General features: G+C 43.2%; 1 protein-coding gene across 4 annotated transcripts in view; it reads right to left on the bottom strand.

Moving 5' to 3' along the window:
* The window catches only part of BBS9 (Bardet-Biedl syndrome 9), a 629,867-nt gene that overhangs the window by 318,894 nt on the left and 297,161 nt on the right, over positions 1-13,812 (bottom strand). For all 4 annotated transcript variants that reach the window (XM_082258749.1, XM_082258751.1, XM_082258748.1 and 1 more), the window contains 2 exons: positions 3,499-3,601; positions 232-336 (listed from right to left, as the gene is read on the bottom strand). In XM_082258749.1, coding sequence (XP_082114875.1) covers positions 232-336; positions 3,499-3,601 — 208 coding nt within the window. The remainder of the gene's footprint in view (positions 1-231; positions 337-3,498; positions 3,602-13,812) is intronic.

Here is a 13,812-nt window from a genome sequence, read left to right as displayed (position 1 = left end):
GACGGCTGGGATGAGTGCACTGCTGGACCATGGGACGGGTGAGTGGCTGTTTTTTAAAAGTCAGCAGCTACACTTTTTGTAGCTGCTGACTTTTATTTTTTTTTTGATTGGTTGCTGGAGCTCCTCTTTAATGAACAATTTGACCAATCTCTAGGTTTCTAAACTTCTTTTGCTGCTTACTTATTCTAAATGTTAAACAATAAATATGTTGGTTTAGCTTTAGGTACTCACCTGTTGGTGTACTGTATGATGCCACAGCACTTCCTTCAAGGTCTGCTGGTAGACATTTACCCTTCAGGAATACCGAAATGCTTGCTGTTTTAGGTATACCTGGGTCTGTAGTAAAAAATGATTATTGGAAGAGAAATATGTGCAAGTATGTTCACAAAAGGTTGGAAAACCAATTATAATTGTGAGATCTCACTAGCATGAAATCACAAGAGTAGCAAGACAGCACAAAGCAAGATAGCACAAAAAATAGATATTACAAATGAGTGACATTACTTAAGTATGACTATAGCAAAATGGCATCCATAAGACTGACAGACAACACACAAGAATAATATTACAAAAAACATCCAAATAAATCACAAAAAAGTGACATTACACTAGTGTGACATCATATGAAAGTGACAAAGGAATGCCAAGATTCACCCAAGTTTGACTTCACTCAAGAGTACAATAACACCAGAATGACATCACACAAGTTTGACATCAGTATCGTTCTTAATGTGGCTTCCTAATGAATATGCATAGTTAAAAATTATAAACAAAAACATGTTTTTAAAGTAGAATGTCAGCCTCATTAGTTTCTGTCTCATCTCTTTCTGTCTCTGGGGCTTAGTGAAAAACTGTTTTGCTCATTTATTTTTCCCTCCTCCCCACATTCTTTTGCAAAATGTTAATTCAAGGACATTGCAATAGGCAGACGTCCTGTCTGATGACATCCAGCCTTCCACAAGACCTAATGACTGTCATGGACAGGCTCTCTTGGCTACAAGGGGTGTCAATTAAAGCTGCTGCATCATCTGTGGTGCAACTTCCACAGAGCCAACTTAATTTGCCTGGAAAAGGGTTAACTGTAAAGCATGTCCCCGGAGCAACCAATAGGGGGGTACAGCTAGCCCTCCTGTACTGGGCTTCACCTTCTGTCATCTAAACAGATGTCTGAAATGGCATTTAACCACTTCAGCCCCGGAAGATATGGCTGCTCAAAGACCAGTCCCTATTTTGCGATTCGGCACTGCGTGACTTTATCGGACAATTGCGGGGTCGTCCGACACTGTACCCAAATAAAATTGACATCCTTTTTTCCCACAGAGCTTTCTTTTGGTGGTATTTGATCACCTGTGCGATTTTTATTTTTTGCGCTATAAACAAAAAGAGAGCGACAATTTTGAAAAAATAACAATATTTTTCAAATTTTTTTTATATGAAATTCTCAAAAAAAAAAAATTTAAAAATCAAAATTTTTTAACATTTTAGTCCAATTAGTTTTCTGCTGCATATTTTTGGTAAAAAAAAAATCTCAATAAGCGTATTTTGATTGGTTTGATTGGTTCGAAAGATATTGCGTTTACTAACTATGGGAAAGATTTATGTCATTTTTTATTGTTTTTTTTTTTTTTTTACTAGCAATGGCGTGGATCTGCGATTTTTTTTTTGCGGGACTGCGACATTGCGGCGGACAGATCAGACCCCTGACTGACATTTTAGACACTTTTTGGGATACCAGTGACATTCCTACAGTAATCAGTGCTATAAATATGCACTGTTACTGTTAACTTTATTGGTGATCAAGGGGTTAAGTGTGTCCCTAGGGGCATGATTCTAACTGTTAGGGGGCATGGCTAGTGAAGTAACCACAGAGACATGCGATCCTATATAGCAGGATCGCATAGCCTCTGTGATCACTTCAGGGAGAATGACAGACGGCTGTGTTTACATCAGCTGTCTGTCCTTCTCTCTCTGCTGTGGGAGATCATGAGTGGCCGGCGGCCATCGGAGCCGCTGGTCACACGCGCTGGCTAGGCAGGGAACGAGCGGGGGCGGGAGCGCGCCTCCGGCGGCGCGCACTCGCCCCCTACAGGCTCTTTGGCAAGCGACGTAGTGCTACGTCACTTTGCCTGTAAGCGGCTGCGTGCCGCAGTAAATGTACATGGCTTTGAAGCAATGCATTATACGTGCGCACTGTAGTGTGCTGGTTCATTCTGAATAACACCCCAGTGCACCTTGCAATGAATGTGTACTGCACTGTCAAATAATAGTGTGTGCCATATTTCTTTCCAGCATAATATACTTCCATCGCACAGGGTTGGGTTGCCGTTCAGAACGAATGAATGGCAGCGCATCGCAACAACACATGCATGTAACATGGGGAGGGAAGGCCCTGTCAGCTAGGCTGTTATGTATTTAAAACAGTTGTAACGTAAATCACAATCCCCCCCCCCCCCGCCCCCCACTGCTTGGACATAGTGTAGCAATCTGTCTATCTGCTTAATTTTCTAAGCACCTTCAGCATCTGATTTAATCACGTATACAGCTTCTTTATCTTTAAATTCTCGCATTTTTAACTTGGTGCTCCAGGTCTCCTATTTCAGGGTGGCTCCTTCTTGTTGCAGTGTCCTATGGAACCACCCTTATATGCAGCGGTTAAGCTTGCCATGGTTGGATCGGAATGAGATTGGTTCACAATGGACTGGACCAATTTCGATACATTAATAGCCGTTCCAATTCAAGAGGAGTCCATAGTGATCGACTCCTCTCAAACAGGACTGTTGGAAAGTTTGTGATCAATCAGCACATACAGCCAATTGGCTGCAGTGCTGATCAGTGTATTCTGACAGCAGAGGGGCCCTGCTGTCAGAATACAATAGCACAGTGGGGAGGATTCCTTCATCCAACTTGATAGTGGGGATGGGGAAATCCGTTCATTTTTTTTTTTTTTTTTTTGATCTGCTGGTTAGCTGATCAGAATAAAATGATCCATCTATGGTCAGTTTTAGAGCGGTCTCTTCCTACACTGTGTGCATCATTAGAAACACACAGCCCCACAGCATAGGATGGCAAGACATTCCCTTGCTCTTCCCTCCTCCAAATTAAGAGTCTGACTGAAGACTGCACTGTCCACTGTTAACTCTTTCCTGTGAAAAGTGGAAAGTCGGCACTGATGGCAGGAGCATGCAGCACATGTACATGAGTTTTGTTTATGAATTCCACTATTCATAATCAAATGCTGTTCTACTCAAACAAACTGTATGTTTTTTGAGCACAAAATGCTGCAGAGGCTGCCTTTGACCTGCTATGAAAGAGATCCTAATAGGACATGCTGTGTGCAACCAGACGCAAAGTAAAGAAGGCTAAGGGAAGAGTAAAAGAAAGGGGAAAAGGGAAGGTAATGGATCAGATGTAGTTTTTTATGCATCGTGTAATACTGAGAAAATGTGAATACAGCATTATAAGCTTGATATTGAATATGAAACAAGTTTGCTTACTCACCAATAGAATGAAATATGAACTGGTCCTGAGTAGTTGCTAGAAATGATGGGATTGTAATGGAGAGTATTGTCTTCTGCACCTGTAGTTTTGTTCGAATACAGAACTATTCAGGAAACAAGAACCCAAAAGTACAGTATTTTAGTAACTTGTTTAGAAAACATATTCAGAAATGTTAAAACGTAGTTAATGCAAACAAAAAAAAAACACAAATATTTTCAAAATGTTTATGAAATCTATTTTTTGTATTTTTTTATTTATATCTATATTAATTTCAGATAAAATATGGAACATTAAAAAAAAAAAACTGGAGAAATAAAGTTCTCCACAAAAATTGAAGAACTTGGTAACATTACTTTGGTAGACTCCTTAATTTAGAATAAAAACGGAAAATTTTATAGTTATCTGACGGTAATTTTCCTTTTCTGATGCATAAGGATGACAGCATACATGTATGGGTATAGGCTCCGCCCCTCGCCCAATCAGGACTGGTTATACTATATAAATGAATTGCCTCCCCCAAGGTGGCATTCTTGTAACTTGACTCAAATGCGAAGCCCCCAAGGGAGGTACCTGTTTGCTGTCATGCTTATGCATCAGGAAAGGAAAATTACCGTCAGATAAGCATGACATTTTCCGTTTTCCTAACACAAGCATGACAACATACAGTACATGTATGGGATGTAGCATGCCAAAAAAGACCACAAGGGAGGGTATGCTGAAGTATTTTATTCATTGTTAACTCCGGCCAGTACAGAACAACTCTACAGTAGTTAGGGCTGCCGTATCTACTTTATAGTGAGTTAAAAATGTGCTATATGTAGACCATGTTGTGGCTCTACATATTATTTCTGGGGATACACCCTTGAATTCTGCTCAAGATGCTGCTAGGCTTCTTTTCGAGTGAGCGCTCAAACTGGTTGGAGGTTCCAAATTTCTTGCCTCAAAAGCCTTCCTGATGTTCTTGACCAGCCACAAAGCCAGTGTTCTGGTAGATGCTGCTAGCCCTTTTCTTGTCCCACCTAGGATGACGAACAAGTTTTCTGTTCTTCTGAAAGAGGCTGTTCTCTGTATGTATAATTGCAGGATAGACCCAACATCTAACTTGTGCTCTTATTAGCTGTATCTCTCTGCATTGTTGGGAGAACGTTGTATTTTTTTTTTTGATGAATGGTTTGTTTACCTCAGGCAGATGTTGTGGCAGAGTTCTTAATATCCCTCTAGCATGTAAGTGGCAACAATAAGGAGGTTTGTATCCCAAGGCCTGACTATCCAATATTCTTTTTCCTGATGTAATGCAAGTGAGGAAAACTGCTTGCACCATTATATTTCACAACGAGGTTGCTTGGCCACCTGAAAAAGGAGGTTGGGACAACATCTGTAATACCATCTGTAAGTCACACGGAGGAACAAACGACCTTTGAGGAAGAACTCTACTGCAAGCTTTCAGGAATTGGCATACTAACTGCTGGGTAACCCATCTTTCCCCTGACAAGGTCAAGGTCGAAAGAGTTGAGACTTGAACTCTGAGTATGTTTGCCTGTAGGCCTATTTCATAGCCTGCTTGAAGGAATTCTAACAACTGTGACTCCCGAGGCACTAATGGGTCGAATCCTCTGGACTCGGCGAAGGTGGCAGACTTCTCCCATATCCTGGAGTAGGTACCGTTCCTCGTTGCTGCTCTTGCTTTCAGCGGGGTTTCGATAACTGAGGCTGAGCAACTTGCCTCCCCTATCCTTCGCCTCTCAATCTCCAGATGAAGCCCAGTAGGATCTGTGTGACACGACTGACCTTGTTGAAGGAGATCTGGTATCCCCGGTAGTAGGACTGGGGGTTCCAACGCCCAGGGGGGGCCAAAGCCTGTAGTAGTGGGAACCACAGCCTGCGGGGACAACAAAGAATGATTGCTATCAACACCCATTGCGTATCCTGTTGAATAACCTGGGAATTATAGGTATTGGTGGGAATACATATGCTAGGGTACAGATCCATTCAGAGCTGAGTCTATCCACTGCTTCTGACTGTGGGAACTTCAACCTCGCTAAGAAACGTCAGCATTTCCTGTTGGTCAGGGATGCCATTAAGTTGAGGTCTGGATGACCCTACACCCTGCAAATCCACTGGAAGACTGACTGGTTCAGTGCCCTTTCCTTCTTGTCCAAAGTTTTTCGGCTCAGCACATCTGCCAAGTAGTTTTGTGGAGCCGGGATGTAAGTGGCTGATAGACTTGACACATTCTATTGAGCCCAGTTCATAATGGGCGCGACCTCTGCTAGGAGTGCTTGACTCCACGTTCCTCCTTTGCGGTGTACATAGGCAAATTCTGCCCTGTTGTCCATCTGGAGCATTACACTGTTCCCTCTGATTTGGTCTTGGAATGCTTTTAGATCTTGGAAGGCTGCTTTCAGTTATAATACTTTGGAAACTTCCTTCTGTCTGCTTCTCCACTGGCCCTGGGCTGGGTGCCCATTGCAATGAGCACCCCAGCCTAAAGCTGATGCATCCGATGTGATCACTACTGGTGTCTGTGGATTGAGTTAGTGGCAATTTGATAAATTGGTTGGCTTCTGCCACCAATCGAGGGAATGCTTATTCAATGGTGACAGTCTGATCCGCTGACGTGTGGAGCGGCTCTTCCATTGTCTTTAGGAAGTCCATCTGGAAGGTTCTCATCTGCCAATGGGCCCACTTTACCATGGGTATCATAGCTGCTAGTGGCCCTAAACAGCTTGAGACATTGGGAGGCCATGAGGTATGAGAGTGTCGATTTCTTTTGTAGTTGAGAGACAAGCGCCATTGCGTTCTCTGAATAGAGTTTTACTGTGTTCCTGCCGGTATCTAGGATTGCCCCCAGAAACAGCATTCTCTGTGTGGGCACTGGTTGACTCTTTTGCCAGTTGATTATCCATCCTAGCCTCAGTAGGGTTTAAACCAGAATCTCCCAATGTTCTGTCCAGGTTTGCAGGTTACTGGCTACTGGGAGGACACTGCCCAAATAGTGGAACACTTGTAGGCCTCCCCTGCGCAACATGGCTAAGACCGGGAGTAGCACCTTGGAGAATATCCTCAGAGAAGTTGACAGGCCGAATGGTAGTCAGACGATTTGAAAATGGTATTCCATTATCACAAAGCGTAAATATTTGTGACATTGTTGATGAACTGGGACATGCAAGTAAGCATCTTTCAAATCTAAAGATAACATCCACTCCCCTGATGGTTTGTTTAACTGACTGCAGCGACTCCATTCGAAAGCTTTGCACTCGGATGTACTTGTTCAACTTCCGAAGGTCTAATACTGGTCTTAGATCACCTGTTTTTTTCTTTATTAAAGAAAGAGGAGAATAGAATCCTCAATGTCTTTCTTGCATGGGGACTGGTTCTATGTCTCTTTTTTGTAGGAGCGATTGGACATATTCGAAGATTACCTGTATCTTCTGTTGACACTGAGGGAGGTTTGTGCGGGTAAAGTGGGGCGCCTCCTGGGGGGGGGGGCTACAAACTGATAGTGATGACCTTCCCGGATTACCTTTATGTCTCAAGGGTCCTTGATTTGCTCAGCCCAGACCAGCACAAATTGGCGTAGTTGGGTACCAACTGGACCAGTCTGGATGGAGGGACTTTCAAAAGGGTTTCTGCGCTGTGCTCTGTCTTGATTTGTTCAACCGAGCCACCAATGTCTGGGGTTTCTTCCACCCACTTCTGGTATCTTTGTTTGTTCTAAAGAACCTTGTGTCCCTTATCTTACTTGTAAATGGTCTCCTTTCTGGCTGACACTGGTGTCTGGGCCTCAAGTCTTGCGGAATCAACCCTGACTTGCCCCCTGTCACCTTCGAAATAGCGGTTTCCAATTTGCTGTCAAACAACCCTGCTCCGTCAATGGACATACGGCACCAGTTGGATTTAAACAATCCGTCTGCAGTTCATGGCTTGAGCCATAATGCCCTTCCCACCATTACTGATGATAGCATTACTCTGGCTGAACACTGCAGTGTGTTGATCGCCGCTTCACCTACAAAATCGCCTGCCAGTTTGATCTTGTTCACTATATTGTGGATAACTCAACTTCTGTGCTCTCTGCCCATGTTGTTATTGCCTTGGTTACTGATGTCAGCGCCAATGATGGCTTGCATGCACTTCCTGCCGATGTATATATTTTCTTTAGCTCTATATCTATCTTTCTCTCTGAAACATCTTTGAAGGAAACTGTATCATCCATAGGTAATTTGACATGCCTAGCCAATCTATTGAGAACTGCATCCACTATTGGGGGCACTTCCAGTGCATGGACCTCTTCTTCCCTGAAGGGATACACCTTCTCAAATCTGTTGGATAAGGACGGTTTCCTGTCCATCTTCTTTGATTCATCATAGATATAACCTTCACCTCCTCAATCAATAGAAATGAGAGTACCAATCTTTTTAATTGTGGATAATTTTTTTCTAGTTTTTGTGGATTGTGTGATTTCCTCCTCCCATTCAAGAGCTTCTCTTATTGCTCTTACTAGGGGCTGCACTAAGGCGAAGTTGAATCCTTCAAATAACTCCTCTTATACCAGGGACTCATCTCCTGAGCCCGACACTGGTGATGGTTCTCTTAGGGAGCTTCTTTGAGCTAATGGTAGGCTGGCCCCCACTGTCTCTGGTTGGCTGGCTTTGACCAACATTTCTCGTAGGGAATCCTAAACGGTCTGTTTAATTAGAGAGATCATATCTTCTAGAAACATAGAATGTGTCGGCAGATAAGAACCATTTGGCCCATCTAGTCTGCCCAATATATCTGAATCCTATGAATAGTTCCTGGCCCTATCTTATATGAAGGATAGCCTTATGCCTATCCCATGCATGCTTAAACTCCTTCACTGTATTTGCAGCTACCACTTCTGCAGGAAGGTTATTCCATGCATCCACTACTCTCTCAGTAAAGTAATACTTCCTCATATTACTTTTAAACCTTTGCCCCTCTAATTTAAAACTGTGTCCTCTTGTGGTAGTTTTTCTTCTTTTAAATATGCTCTCCTCCTTTACCGACTGCTTCCTTATCCATTGCTGCTTCCAGCAGACAAGACTGACATAATATCTTCCTAGGCAATGCCTTTAGGCCGCATCCCAAACATTGATCCTTCACTCCTTCCTCAGCCTGTGTCTCCACCATTGCTTGACGGCCTTCTTGGTGGGCTTTTAAAAGCTTGTAGCTATTGAGTCTTGAGGAACAGTGCTGGCGGTGAGGGCTAGAAAGATTTACATTTCATTAGCCATGTGCTCTTTTAATGGACTTATTACCTACTTACCTGAACCTCACCTTATATTGTGTGGCTGGACTCTGGGAGAGCTCATGGTATGCCTTTAACCACTAACCGCAAAGTGACGTAGGGCTACGTCAGCAAACTTTGCGGTGTTATACTGGGGTGATGCCTCTAGCTAGAGGCACCATCCCGGTACTGTGGTTTAGAGCCGATGGTCGGCTTTCCGTCGGTAATGACCGATGCGGCTCGGGAGCCGCTCAATCGTTACCCGGGTGAGCGGGAGGGGACGACCTCCCCCTCCCGCCACCTTCCGTGACTTTGCCCGGGCCTCCCGTCCCACCGGGAGACCTGAGAACCCAGCCGGCGCATCCGCCGGCTGGATGGAGTCCCGATCTAAGCGGCTTCGATCGGGTCTCCGATGACGTAACCCGGAGGCGGCGTCCATGACGTCACTTCCGGGTTACTCTGCTGCAAAAGGCGGCAGATTTAAAAAACAACTGTATGCAAAAATGCAGTTTTCAGCGTTTTGCATACATGAAAGTGTAGTGGAGGGGTCTAGGGTCTTTTAGACCCTCGATCCCTCCATAAAGAGTACCTGCCACTGCATATTGGTGTCACAAGGGATGTTTACATTGTTGTGACAGCAATAAAAGTGATCAGATTTTTTATTTATTTTTTTAAAAACCTGTAATAAAGTTAAAAAAAAAAAAATAAATAAATAGGAAAAAAAAATAAAAATTTTAGCCGCCCCGGTCACCGTGAGCTCGCGCACTAAAGAAAACGTATACGGAAGTCGAGCCGCAAATGAAATCACTGTTTAAACCACACGTGAGGTATCGCCGCGATCGCCAGAGCGTGAGCAATAATTTAAAAAAAAGAGCTACACTCTAACTCTAAACTGGTAACCGTTAAAAAATTTTTAAAGTGTCGCCTATTGAAATTTCTATTGACCGTAGTTTGTCGCCATTCCACGGGTGTGCGCAATTTTAAACCATAACATGTTGGGTATCTATTTACTTGGCGTGACATCATCTTTCACAATATACAAAAAAAATGGGCTAACTTTACTGTTTAGTATTTTTTAAATGCAGTGAAATGTGATTTTTCGTAATTTTTCCAAAAAGAAAAAAAAAAATTCTGCATGACAAAAAAATATTGCAATGACTGACATTTTATTCTCCAGAGTCTTATATAAAAAAATATATACATAATGTTTGGGGGTTCTAAGTAGTTTTCTAGGATTTTAACTTGTAAACAAAAAGTGTCCGAAATAGGGCTGGGGCTTAAGTGGTTAAGAATCTGCAACAAAAGGTTGTACTAAACCTACTCTCCACTCCTGCAAATAATCAATAGGACATGTCTTACTTCCACAGGATCTCTAAACAGGATCGGCACAAGACAGACACAATCTGTTTAAACAGGGATGATTCTTACAACCTGCATACCTAACATTTCATGCTACCTAGCAACCCTGGATCCTCTCCCCTTACCTGGCCTCCGTTGCTTGCGCCTTCTCCTGTCTTGTGCACCTGGCTTGTCTCGTACTCCCCACTATAAAGGGGGGAGGGGGGACCTGCTCACTCTACAGGTGTCCCCCAATTGCTGCCTGTGCGGCTCCCAGAGCCTCTCGGCTGCCTACGGCGAACCGGAAGTCACCCGGCTCCATCTTGGGCCATTTGCGCTGACCGGAAGTCTGCCGGGCGCCATCTTGGATAGGGCAGCCTGCAGCACGGCCACTGGAAGTTAAGGGATGCCATTTTGGAAATGGGCAGCCACCCTGCTGATTTCTCTGCTATGTGCCTGGTATTTCACCCCCAACAGCGCATCCACGACCCCAGCAGCATGAGGGAAACTTACAGCCATGGAGAGCCAGGACGCAGGAGAGAGAGAGAACCATGTCACCGGAGGAGTTACTTACCTGTCCCCAGAGACCAGTATCCTGGACCTCGGGGAGGCTTCCCTTGTATAGGCGGTTTACACCCAAACAGAGGGAACTTTGACACAGGAGAGGCTGAACCTGTGCGGCTGGCCAGAATAATCCAGCAAGGTGAGGGCGAAAATAAAATCTTCTTTCCATAGTAATAACCGGTTGAGCATTTGGGGAACAAAAAGAGAATGCCGCATTGGGGGAGGCGACTCATTCATACAGTATAACCAGTCCTGATAGAGCTAGGGGCGGAGCCTATACCCATACGTGTCTGCTGTTATGCTTGTGTCAGGAAAGTTAAATCTATTTAGACACTATAGGGAAAACATCTTTATTCACGGTTTATGAAAAAATCCATAAGCCTAAAGTTATGGGGCTACTTAAAGTATTTTCTTGAAGCCCGTATTTATTTTAATATGATTACTGATTTCTTTAAGACCATTCAGCTTAATTTTTTTTTGTTGCGTTTGAATAAATGGGAATTTGACATTTGTACACGTTGGAAAGAGTCTGCATTTCATCTCCAAGAAAAAGCATTCACTAGGACAGAAAGTTGGGGGAAATCTCCCCAGCTGGCACCCAGACCGCAATTAAAATGCAATAAATATTATAATCCTTTTTCCAAAGTTTGCATTTACACTTGAACAATAATGAAATGATTGGTGTTTTTTTGTTTCTTTTTTGATACGGCTATCTTCACTGCTGTAGATGTTTAAAATGCATAACAAATCTTTAAAAGAGGCACTAAATATCCTTATTCTTCAAAATTAGTTTCTACACATCCACTACCTTATTGCCCTGCAACCTATTATTTATAAACAAGTAGTGCGTGTTGGTTGTGATCATGTGTACTGCTTTATGCATGCTACAAACCTCTTCGGCCCTTAGACCCTAGTCCAGCTTGAACAAAAGAAAGCGGCTACATTCATACGTACAGTACAGTGGGACACAAGGTTTGGAGGAGGCTGAGAGCAATAGAAGACATCTATTATCTATAAGATTTATAGATGTGCAAGCCCACTGCCTGACATTCTCTTTTTCTACTTTTTTTAATTACCATATTCCCCTCATATTCTTATTTCAATAGAAGATATCGTTGAGTTAAAGAGGAAGTAATGTTTTTTTTATGATCTGCAAAGTAAAAGCATAATGTGCTAGTATGCATCGCATACTAACACATTATGTGAAATTTACCTGCAAATGAAGCCCCTTGGTTGTCACCGCTGGAGGCTGCATCCATCTTCACCCGTCTTCCTTCCAGGTCCACAGACTCCATCTGTGTGACTGGCAAGAGCCTCATGACGTCACTCTGGCGCATGCGAGCGGGAGCGGCCAGTCATGGCATAGGGCTCTGAAGAAACGGCATGGGTGGCCGCTCCTTCCGAGAGCATGAGCCGATGACGTCATTGGCTGAATATACAGTAAATATCTCCTAAACGGTGCACATTAAGGAGATATTTACAGTAGCTATAGGTAAGTCTTAACCGGTTGCCGACTGCGCACAGTATATTTACTGCGGCAGTCAGCCCCAGCCGGGCAGAGTGACGTAGATCTCCGTCACTCACCTGTCACTGGGATTGGAGCCAATAGCGGGCGAGCGCGCGCTCCCGCTGAGGCGCGCGCCCGCCTCGGCTCGTTCAGGGAGGAGTGCGGGCGTGTGACCGGCGGACCCGATGTCCGCCGGTCACTCGCCGATCGTCGGTACAGCGGGAGAAAGGCAGAGCGGCTTATGTAAACAAGCCGCCTGTCATTCTTCCCTGTGTAAAAATGGAGATCAGACGGTTCTACTATGTAGAACCGTTGATCTTTGTTTTTACACCAATAGCCATGTCCCACTACAGTTAGAATCACGCCCCTAGGACACACTTAACCCCTCCCTGTCCAATACAGTTAACCCCTTCCCTGCCAGTGTCATTTTTGCAGTAACAGTGCATATATATAGCACTGATTACTGCAGTAATGTCACTGGTACCCCCAAAAGTGTCAAAAATGTCAGTCAAGGGTCCGATCTGTCCACCGCAATGTCGCAGTACCACAAAAAAATCGCAGACCGCCGCCATTACTCGTTAAAAAAAAAAACACCAAAAATGACAAAAATCTTTCCCTTTGTTAGTAAACGCGATAACTTTTGCGCAAACCAATCAAAATACGCTTTTTGCGATTTTTTTTTACCAAACATATGTAGCATAAAACAATTTGGCCAAAAATGTTAAAAATTTTTGATTTTTACATTTTTTTGGGGGGGAATTTCATATAAAAAAAAGTGAAAAATATTGTTATTTTTGCAAAAATTACGCTCTTTTTTTGTTTATAGCGCATGATCAAAAAATCGCACAGGTGATCAAATACCACCAAAAGAAAGCTCTGTTTGTGGGGAAAAAAAGGACGTGAAATTAGTTTAGGTACAGCGTCGCACGACCGCGCAATTGTCCGTTAAAGTCACGCAGTAAAAAATCGCAAAAAAACCCCTGGTCAGGAAGGGGGTAAAATCTTCCGGGGCTTAAGTGGTTAATATAGGCTTACCTATAGGTACAAATAATCAATGGACGTTTACTTCCTCTTTAAGAATACATATTTGAATACACAGTAATTTTCTTTTTTAAAACACAGTTTAGAGTCACTTTGAGTGCAATTAAGAAAAAAAAAAGAACAAAACAAAACAATGGGGTTGTTTTACTAAAACCGGAGAGTGCAAAATATGGTGCAGCTCTGCATAGAAACCAATCAGCTTCCAGTCAACGCTTAACTGAACCAGTTGATTTTAGAAGCTGATTGGTTACCATGCACAGCTGCACGAGATTTTGCATTCTCAAGTTTTCGTAAATCAACCCCACTGTCTAAAACAAAATGTAATCCTTCTATGAAATGACCTTTCCTTATTTTGTAAATGACAAGGCAATATATATTTACAGAGCACATTTAAGTCTTTCAGCATTTATCAGTGGTAAACCTTTGGCAGGACATTTTGGCTTACTAGCCCCAGCGACAGGCTGTAAAGAAGAAAAAGTAAAGCGAACCGTATTTTATTTCCCGAGAATGTGCAGACATTAGTCAAGGTGCACAACAGCGCGATTTAGGCTGAGGTTTAAATTGGTGATTACAGCTAGATTCCAGAATAAATCAAATCCTAGACCAGGATACAAGTGAA

Source organism: Pelophylax lessonae, assembly GCF_965119305.1.
Source record: "Pelophylax lessonae genome assembly, chromosome: 5".
NCBI lineage: Eukaryota > Metazoa > Chordata > Amphibia > Anura > Ranidae > Pelophylax > Pelophylax lessonae.
Note: the sequence above shows the minus strand (reverse complement) of the source record. Positions and strands in the feature narration are given on the sequence as shown.